The 11,059-nt window shown below is 39.0% G+C and overlaps 1 protein-coding gene across 3 annotated transcripts in view; it reads right to left on the bottom strand.

Moving 5' to 3' along the window:
- Nucleotides 1-946: 946 nt before the first annotated feature.
- The window catches only part of UBE2D2 (ubiquitin conjugating enzyme E2 D2), a 45,644-nt gene continuing 35,531 nt past the window's right edge, over nucleotides 947-11,059 (bottom strand). For all 3 annotated transcript variants that reach the window (XM_084636969.1, XM_084636971.1, XM_084636970.1), the window contains exons 6-7: nucleotides 8,501-8,594; nucleotides 947-6,319 (exon numbers count right to left, since the gene is read on the bottom strand). In XM_084636969.1, the coding sequence (XP_084493095.1) occupies nucleotides 6,274-6,319; nucleotides 8,501-8,594 (140 nt within the window). In that variant the 3' untranslated portion in view covers nucleotides 947-6,273. The remainder of the gene's footprint in view (nucleotides 6,320-8,500; nucleotides 8,595-11,059) is intronic.

Genomic DNA, 11,059 nt, shown 5'->3' with positions numbered 1-11,059 from the left:
CAGGAATTTGTGATTCACTCATGGCTCCAATTTCCAGAAGATTAAAATGACAACTTTTTTCCCCCACCACAGATTAACAGATTTGGGACACCAGTATTGTAGGGGTGGAGAGATGTGCGCACCATGTAAATGAGTTCTATAAAGCAAACTTGACCCATTAAGAATGTCCACTGGCCCCAAAAGAAACAGATCTCCCCTGGGGCGGGCATGGACAGTCAAAAGGACACAGACTAACTTAGGCAAGGGAGAGATGCTAAACTATCAGGCTACTGAGTTATCTATTACACTCATGCCAAATCTCAGACTGATGCCAATACATGACAAACTTTTGAGGAAGAATGGGAACCGTCAGGCAAGAACTCAAACTGTGGTTGGGGGCATCATGAGGCCTGCTGTGGGCACCAGCGATGCCACAGATAGCTCTGTGCTCCAAAGCATGGGTTTACTGCAGTGAGCGGGCCTGTAAAAATTGCCTTATGCTGAAAGGAGAAGGCAGCTATCAGCTCTGGCCTCCCTGCTGCTCACTGGAAAGTAAGGGGTGGTACTAGGGGGTGATGTTGCTCTCAGCTCCACCCCCTTTTCTTCCTGGGGAAGGAGAGCACAGAGCTGGAGGGAATGCCTATGGTAACTCCCCACAGCACAGGGACCAGGCAGAAACTGGATTTACAGGCAGCTAGCTAGTGCTACTGCATTCAGCCCTGGAAGCACTGTTCGTCTTTGAAAGACATCCTAGATTGGGGGAGGAAGTGGAACCAGATTAGGACTGCTGGATATGGCAACACCACCAATGATGGATGAAAGGAAGGAAGGGGCTTGTGATTGGATATAAGTGAATGTAGAGAAGTGAATGGATTAGGTAGAAGAATCTAGTCAGACAGAAGGAATGAGAGACCAGTTTAAAAAAGGAAAACACCAAAGTTAAGCAAAAGAAGCAGTCAAGCCACAGTAAATTTAATGTAATTATTTAATGGAGAGGCATTGTAAGACATTACAATCACACATGCAGATTTATGAACATACTCCCTGATTCAGAGGGGCAGTGACAATAGGGATTTCCCCCGTACTCTGTCTGTGGCTGCTGTTATTCATGCCTGGTTTGGCCTTTGCACCTCCAGAATGCTCAAGATTGTACTAAAATGGCAGGTTCTTTTTAAAATTCCCACAAGAATAACTTTAGATCCTTCAAAAAAAAAAAAAGTCTTGCTCCTTGTAGCTTTGGCAGAAGTGGTCACCTGGAACAACTTCCATCTACAACACCAACAGCGAAAAGTGCTCAGGACTCACAGAAGGGATGGAGGGGAGAAGAATCAATTTTGGTTAAAAGTATTAAAGACAGGGGCAATGCATGAGGTAGGGATCTATAGGCGAGGGAATCTAAGAGCTTCGGAGTAGCTAACCCGAGCACGGGTGGGGAGGGGGTTGGGGGCAGAAGAGAGAAGACAGGCTTGTTATTCATTGTTTAAAAAGTTATGGAACTAAGATGTTACTGAAGATAAATTGCCATCCTCTGCTAGAATAAGATGTCACCCACAGGCCTCTGCTAGCTGCACTGTAATTACATTCACTGTCAGCAGCAGCGAAGCTTGTGTCATGCCCTTCAAACTCTCTACAGCAAAGCGATATTTTGACAGATTCCTAACTGCTCTGAGCAAAAAGATGCACTGACTTTTCCACTGCACCTCTCACATGCCCAGGTGCCAGAGCAGGCAGCTAGTGCTGCTCCCACAAGTGCATGTGGGTGAAGTGCGATGGGACAAAGAGGCATATGATCTGTTCTCCACGTCATCAAAACTCCAGGTCAGCAGGGCATCACTGGAGCTGCTTAACTGCTCTAAACAGCAGGAACATGGACTGGGATCATGGAGAAGGCAAGTAGGGCAAGACATATGTCTGTGACTGGCTGCTGCAGTCTGTGTGGAAACCACTACTGCTTGGCCTGCAGTAGCAAGGGCGAGACCACCATTTGCTTAACACCTACTCTAATACAGTGGTGGATATAAGGAAAGAACCTAGATGGACGCTGACAAGGACATTTTATGGTACATTACTTGACTAGTGCAGACAATATTTTAATAGAAAGTCTCTAAACACACACTCAAACATGCAGCTTTAGAGTATCAGCCCAATTACTTAATAGTCTCAGTTGTAAGTGCCAGAGCAGATCATCCTTTAACTACTGTTTGGTAAGAAGCGCAGCAGTGTCCTACAATTTAGGAACAAATTGGAGGATATACCAGATATAACACAGATACCTGTGTTAAAAGTTTAGAACCTACCCTAGAGACAATTTCATCCTGTTACATGCAAATCCCATCTTCTCAAGTTAAGTAACTAGGAAGATTTGAATAGATTTAGGCTAAAATTTGTAAGTTTATTTAGGCATTGCAACACAGAGCACAGCTACACCTGATTTAGAAGCCTACATCTCATTTTCAAAATATCTATATCCCACTGAAGTGCCTAAGCCCCTTTTAAAAATGATTGTAGACTCCTAAATCAGTTAAGCGTTGCAATGCTAAATGTAGCAGTGCCTAGATAACCAAAGCCCAGATTTTTAAAGGTATTAAATATAATCCTTTAAAAGCAAATCCCAGTGTGAAGAGGTTTAAGAATCAGGATTGTTTTAAGCTATCCTACCCCCAAAAACCCTAATGAAAAAACATCCAGATTCATTCCAAGACAAGTATTCCACAATGAAATTCAGACTAAATCATTATAACCATTTAATACAACAGACCAAGTGGAGTTCTTCTGTAAAGTGGAGTTTTCACAATTCAACATCCAGAACTGTGTGATTTAGGTTTATCCAGAAGTGACAGAATAAAGCACCAATTTGACTGAATTCTCAGGAGTTACAATTATAGAACATAACACATTGTTAAAGCTACAGGTAGAGAATTGGCAGATGATTTCATGAGGCTGCTGAAATTAAGATAGCTGGATGACGTTTTAGTGACAGTTCACCAGCTGAAACCATTTATCTTTAATCTGGTTTACTGCAGTATATCCCAGTCTTCATAAAAACATTTAAGTGATTAGCTCGATCAGATATCTTTACAGCCAGAGTTTTCAAGAAGGCTCAGACACCCACAATGTGGCCTTTTTTTTATATAAGTAAACATTAGCACGCAGCAAAATGGAAACTGTTAGATGCAGAGTGCTTCTGAAGGTACAGCCCTATAAGTCACAGTTGTATCAGTTAAAGTGAACTAGTTAACTGAAACTGTAAAGTCATGACAAGCTCTCTGTTAGCTGCTTGGTTGGGCAAACTGCTGCAAAAAAACCCAGAAACAAAAGCTTCTTGCTACATGTAATGCTTCAGTATAGGTCTACTTTGTAGCCAGGGATGTGAATGCAAGCCCATGTAGACAGACGTTGGTTATCTGTACTCCAATTTGCATCAAGCTAATTTAAGTGTACATCATGGAATGGGCTTTTAGCACAGGGTGCACCAGCCTGCTGGCCTCCACAAGTACATGCGTAACTGTGCTGAAGCCCCATGCCATAGCATCCTCACTGCTATTTTTAAATGAGTTAGCTAGAATACAACTAGCATGCACACATCTACACAAGGTGCTATTCACACCTGCGGTTGCATGAACTCAGGTCCCAATAGATTAAAAGCCTTCACTTCGCCTACAGAGGGTAGAAGTCACTTTACTACAAGCGATGATATCCATGTGTAAGCTCGAATTTTGCAGAAGATTGAACACCCCCATGATTTTGCATTAGCTTAGATCTTATCTACTTTTACCTAGAACAGACTTCTGCCACCCTTTCTATCACAACTGACCATGCAAGAGCTTCATCACAGCTTTGAAACAGGCTCCCTTTGTTTCTTCATCTCTTCTTATAACCCTCCTCTACCCTTGCCCCTCAATCTCTCCCCCACCACACACACTTTGGTCTTCATCAGTAATTTAATCCATGACCACAAAAAGGATTGATTTAGATTATATATTCCACTCTCTGGCACTTACAGCAGACTATGGAGACTTTATACAAGATACTCAAAACAGATATGCGGTTAAAGGCAAGTAGTTGTTTAGTTATGCTTATCATTGAAGGTGGCAAGGAAGATCAAACATGGTATAGGAAGCTGTGCTGGTGACTTCACAGTACCCTGTGCTTTCCCCCAAGTGCCACAGTAGGTTACCAGCACAGTTCACACTGGAGCTTTTTTTTTTTTTTAAATTACTATTAAATATAAGGCCCCCATTATGGCTCATTTTTCTATGGCCGTAATATCATATGAACATAGGCAAATGCAATTATGCTCTTGGAGAATGCTTCAATAATGCAAGCCTTTCCCAAGTTCTTTTGTCCTTTCAGTGCAAGTTACTTCACATAAAATTGTACACCACTGTACTTTTTCCAAGAAGCAATCTATGTTCTTAGCACATCACCTGTTCAATATATGGCCATACATTCTATAGTTCTCTGCAAGTGAAACTCTGCTCTGTTTCAGAGCCATTTTAATCAGAATACTTCTCTTTTTCCCCATGCAATAACTATAAAAACCTCCAAGTGTAAACCATAGCAGTTACCATGTGCCTGCTATCAAGACTCATTTGTATATGCAAGTTTTTCTTGTAGCCTGCTGCACAGAAAACTCCAGAGGCTGCTAACATTTACATGCAGATGTGCATAACCAAGGACATTGAGAGATGAGACAACTGGAACAAATTTAGACCAAACGCAGTGGACATTTATTCCTCATTTGTGCAAGTGCGTAAAGATGCATTTGAAAATGGATGGGACAGACCCCTGTGGCTGGAGACTATAGCCTCTCCTTCATTTTGATGGCTTGGTTTACAGTTATACTAAAGGAGATAAAATTGCAGACTCACCTACTTCACATGAATGTTGCTGGCAAATACACTTGTTTACAAAGTAAAATTTCAAACTACATTTTCACTAAATTCAAGTGAAGACTTTGTTCAAATAAAAGACACATACAAGTACAATTTAAAACCATATGAACATTTGCAAATGTTTAGTGCAAAGTAAGCATGTAAAAGCTACATTTTATGAAAGTTTGTGCTGATGTGTGATCATTTTTACCCTTTTACATCCATTACTTTTAGTTACATAAGGTTTCACTTACCTACATATGCATTGTGTTAAGTCCCATGCAAATGGGAATAATACCATTAGGTTTTGTAAAATGTTGCTCAGATCTTCATTAAGTAAACTGCTTTTTTGGTTTAACAGTCAAGTTGCTGGCACACTACATCTCTGGAGTTCATGTAAGTGCTTTAACCTTACGTTGGTCTTGTTCAGGCGAATAGCCTTTTCTGATGCAAACTGAATTGCTCCATGATTCTGAAATGCAACTGTTTGTGAATGCAGACATTTAAGGACAAGCCACCATTAATTTTAGCCTGTAACAAACTGGTTTTAAAATTAAAAGCCTATTCACACAAAGTTATATGTAATGACTGTAGTAATCAGTTTATTACACAGATTAATCATTCTTGAACGTACAAGCCCCAGGGGAGCAGTTGGGTCTTTAAATATACACGAGTTTTCTGTCAAATGAATTTTTACCCTTACATCCAGAAAGACCTAAGCAGTTAAAAAAACTTAAGAAAAATAAGAGCTATTAGCTATGTATTAACTGAGAAACCACATACAAACCAAAAAAGTATGAGGGAGGGGAGAGAAGAGTTGAAATAAATCAACATCACTTGATGCACTAATAGCTCCAATCCATTTAAATGTTGACCATTTAAACTTAGACCTTAAACACAGGATGTGGGTACAGGTTAATCTTGTTGGTCGTAATTTTTACCTAAGATGTAGATCCTTCAGAATAAAATGAATACAGAAACAGCTTTGAGTTCTTCACCTTGGTTTTCCATAACTGTTATGAGTTTAAAAGGATTCCATTTAAAAAAAAATCCTCCCACAAGTCAGTGAACTGTCTCCAGAAAAAACGATGAAACCCACCACTCCTCCCCACTCATTTTATTACCCAATTTAAATCATTAAGGAATGCTTTTAGGCTCACAACTAAGTTATGACTGAAGAACTGGCTTTTCACACACACACTTCTTTGCTAGGAGTCAATGTTGGTACGGGGAAATACAGTATTTCTATTTTGTTGTTCCAAGTATGTACAACACGCAGCACTGCTGTATCAGGTAAACATGTGCACAGGGGAAGATGAGGCGTGGGCTCATAGAAAGCAGTCAAATGGAAATCAAAAGGACTTTCTCTTTCAGAGTTCCCCTATCTTTATTTGTAGAGGTTATCCAATAATTTCTTTAATTACATCGCATACTTCTGAGTCCATTCCCGAGCTATTCTGTTGTACCTGTATACATAAAAAGAGGATTTGCTTAACATATATCATCCACTCAAATGCAAGAGCTATTTTTAACTCCAGTGGAATGTTCTACACATGCCTTTCAGTTAAGTTCTCTTCAGCAACATCAGAGCTTTCAGGCAGGTAATTTGAAGAGCAAAATAAAGTTTCATGCAAATAAGTGACACAACTTAACCCTTTATCAGGGCAGAGAGAGTAATCTTTGCTGTGTTTATAATTATTTCAGCAAGCAGCAACAAAACAAAGTCTTTGGGGCAGAATTACATAAAAGATCTAGTGTTTTGACAGGAAGACTTAAATTTACATGTTTTCTAACCACTATCTTTGGGCAACAGTATGTTATTGTTGTAAATTTTATCTTCATAATAGTCTGAAAGCTCAGTATGATGTAATAACTACTTTGCAATGTTTTGCTTCTGCTTTCTCTCCAACCTTCATCAGTTGTAAGGAAAAAGTAATAGTTTCCCATAGATGCTGAGCTGCAAGATATTGCCAGATTCAAAATAGTGTTACAGCATTTGTTTATTTTGCCTCCAGCTATTATGGTTGACTAATTTGACAGAGCAAAAGAGGGACGAAACCTGGGCCATGACAACTTTCAAGGTGCAACCTGCTCCTTACAGACCCAATCCTACAGTCTTTTTGCACCCAGTGCATCCACTGGGGTCAGGAATTATGTACACAGAACATTTTGGATAGAGTCTTCAGTAAAAACTGCAATACCATCATGTTCAATGCACTACTAATATTTGGGACATCTCAATTCCACCTGTCACAAAAAAAGTGAGATATATTTCTTTTGCAAACACTTCACTCTAGAGAGTACATTCTATTAGCTAGAGGACACTTGGCCGCCTTATAATACAGAATTCCAACTGCATCTTTGTTCCAATAAAGCTATTTAGTCAACTTAACCCAAGAATGGTTCTTTGCAACATAACAGGTTTTACTAAGACAACCCATTATATCAACTTCAACATTGTTTAAACTGTTCAAAAGCCAAGTTCAAATGTGTTGATAGCACAAGACTAATATATTTTCATATTCCTTCCCAGAATATATGAACAGAACGGAATATATAAACTCAGCGGATTTGTCACTTTTACAGTTGTACCTCTTGCCGAACTGCTGAATACTAATCACGCAGCTTTGATGGCAGACAAGAATCACTGACTTTGCCCAGTATCTGCTTCTGAATTACCAAACATATTATCCAGAAATTTGCTTAATTTCACCTCCCTCCCTACTCACAGGTTGCTGAAGTGCTGTCTTGACTTCATTAGATGGTCGTGTAAGGGAACTGCTGATCAGTTCTGGAGTGGGAACAGCTCAAGGTGGGGAATTAGTTTACAATCATCATCATCAAGCAATTGCTCAGACAAGAAGTTCCCTTTTAAACTGAAGCAGTTTGAGTTACATTAATGCAATTTTTAATTTTTGCAATTTGCTCCTTAAAAGCTTTTAAGTCTTCCCCACATCTCTCTACCACTTTTATCCTTCCCTTGCACCCTAAGTGTGCTGTCAATGAAGCTGAATCAGAGGTATTGGTTACCTCCGTGTTCATGCCCCACTATCTAGAACATTAGTGCTTCCTGTAATAGTGTTTAGCTTGTTCCTTCTGCCAACTATATAGAATTGAAGCACAGACAGTGAAGGGCTTTTGAAGTGTATGACTCAAACTGATGCTGCAAAATCTGTATAAAATATGGTTCTTAGTACAGATTACATTTGTGAGATTTTCACAGGTTTATCAGGGTATCAATCATGAAGGTAATCCTGTAGTTAAAGCAACTAAACAGATATAGATTTGCTTATGGGCTGAGAATTTAGTACACGGTTTTGTTTTGTTTTTTTGGTGGGGTGGGGGGTTATGGCTTACTTAGAAGTCCCTCAATACAGACGAACTGGAAATACAGACTTCCCTGTAGCAATGCCATTAGGTACTACTATATTAAGACTAGTGTCAGTGTGCACTGTATCTACAGTGCCTCTTCTAAGCAATATCCTTAGAAGACCAAGGCTTCCAACTGATCAAGACTACTTTAACAAATTCAGAGATTAGTTTTTTGTAAAGTAATCCCATTTTCTTTTACCTCTGGCTCTGAGTACAGATTCTGCTGTTTTCATATTAACTGAAGCATTTAACAGGTTTTTGGCTTCCATACTCACTTTTCTCTATCTGTTTTGTAGATCCGTGCAATCTCAGGCACTAAAGGATCATCTGGATTGGGATCACACAACAGAGAACAGATGGACAAAAGTACTAGAGAGAAAAAAACACTGCATTAGAATTTAAGTGCTGCTGAAAACACCTGTAGAAAGTAAACCTACTTGGTTGCTATTTTAACCCTTGATGTCTGGAGTCAAGATGTGACCACCACAACAAAATAGACATTAAACTCTAATAGTAAATTCCAGAAAATTTAGCCAAATTACTTTATATACTAAAGTAATTACCATTTCACACCTAAACTAAGGCTTTGCAGGACCATAACATTGTTATTTTGAGTACACCAGGCCAGTATGGAGACAGCTGGACAGAACTGTTCAATTACAAGTTGGAATCACCTTTAAAAAGGTGTCATGCAATTAAAAAAAATTTGCAAATATTATGTATAAAATTGCCAGAAAGGTCTTAAGACAAGATTTAAAACAAGAAAAACCACACCACTTAATAGAAATTTAGGTCCTGATTTGCCTGGAAGATAACTGGAGAACTAATGTTATGACATAGTCAAAGAGTGAAAGAGCAACCGAGAAGGGGATGAGATTTTAAGACCAACTGTTCACAACTTCATTTTAATGTTTCAATATTCTTTGTCCATATTGCTACTCATTTAAACTTAAGATTAGACAACTGAGGCCATGTCTAGAACAGGAAGAGCCATCATATTTGCCAACGTTTTGAACAATTTTAAAACACTGCTCTGCATCAAGTGTAAACAGGGAAAATCATATTTAGAATGTAGCACAACCTTCCCTGTTTGAACTAAGTGCAAAGTCGTACTTAAAGCCATTTGCTAAAACTTTCGCTAAGTATTTAATATGACTAATCTTCCAAGACTAGACATAGCCTGAGACATCCAATGGACCCTCCAGCAAAGCCAGGAAAGAACAGAGTTGACATTCTGATATTTCTGAGGTTTAAAAACAAGCAGGAAAAAAATCTTGAACTTATTAATACAGAGGAATAATATTAAGCAAGTTTTTAAAAATACACATCTTTACATCTTGCTATGACCTTGTCCATCTTATCCTTTGATGCTGCCACAGTAGTATAGACAAAGGCTCCCCCTGCCTCCTAGATGTCCCATAATTCCTACCACCAGCTCAGCTCCATTCATGGTAGCAACAGAATGAGTCTTAGTACACACAAGGCCTGCTCTGGGCAAGTTTAGACATGACATTAGCAGTGCTGGAAAATCTTAAACTTTGTATCTACACTAGCAGCTTGGAGTGCAAAATGAAATTAAATATTTGTCTAATCGTACTATTTGATGTTTGCTCCATGATGGTTTTGGAAACTCCTTGTACAAAAGGGTCTTCTACAAGACAGCACATACTGTTGTCCCATACGCTGAGTGCAAGAGTAGGACGGATTTCTCACATTCTTCTTAGCATGACAAATTAAAGATGAACTTCATAGCTAGAGTGAAAAAAGAAATGATCCCAGGTATTTGGGCCAGGTGCTTTCACTAGCAAAGTTGTATTGGGTGGGGATGAGAAAACAAGAGGTGATCACAGATGCTTGAGTTAATGCAGTTTTCACTGTATTATGGTAGACTCTTTACTAGTGGAGTATATTAATGTCAAACTATAATCCCAGGTTTCTAGAACTATTTTAGGAAAGAAATTTATTGATTGGTATAAAATTCAGGTTCTGTATTGGATAAATTCCTGCAGATGTGGGGTCTCTGAAAAGGTCAACCTATTTCTTGTTCTGGGTTAGATTAGTACCTCTTCTCCTCCAGCACCATGTTACAAGTCTACTAAAGGTCACTCTTCAGCCGTTTCCGGGTTATAATACCTGTGATATTCCAACAGATTAGTTGAATTTTCATTGGACACACTATATTCAGGAAACAAAATCCTTAAAGTAGTTGTCAGTGAGAAAAAGTATGACAAAACAGTATTCTGCATTAACAGAATTTCTGCACCCTCATCAGTATCTGTACATGCAATTTTAAAAACCTTTAAAAAGTTCAGGAATAATCACTGTTTCAGACTAGTGGTCCCAATGGTCCAATATCCTGACAGGCCAGTCAGTACCCGATGTTTTGGAGGAAGGTCCAAGAAATTCCGTAGCAGGCAGTTATGGAATAGGAAAAATACTTCCCATACAAGCAGACTAATACATGTCAGAGGTTGGCTTGACATGACATGGTTTATCCTTTCCAAAAAACTAATATCCTTATTACTGTAAGATCTGGGTGTTATGCATAAAACATCCAGCCCTTTCAGAATTTTGCTAAACTCACCTTGTAGTTCCATAGGCTAAATGTACATTATGTGAAAGAGTATTTCCTTTTATCAATTTTTCAATTTCATTCAATGTTCCCTTATTCTGCTGTTATAAGATGGTGAAAAGCAGTGCCAGTTCCATCTTCTCTATGCCATTGTTCTGAATATCAAGCCCTTTATTCACCTCCTTTCTGAAGTAGTTTGTCTTTTCAATCTCTTCACATGAAGTTTCTGCTTGGCTGTAGTCACTCACTGCCTCAACTTATT

This window comes from Lepidochelys olivacea (assembly GCF_965140295.1).
Source record: "Lepidochelys olivacea isolate rLepOli2 genome assembly, chromosome: 8".
Classification (NCBI taxonomy): Eukaryota; Metazoa; Chordata; order Testudines; family Cheloniidae; genus Lepidochelys; species Lepidochelys olivacea.
The sequence above is the reverse complement of the archived record's forward strand: the minus strand, read 5'-3'. Positions and strand labels throughout refer to the sequence as shown.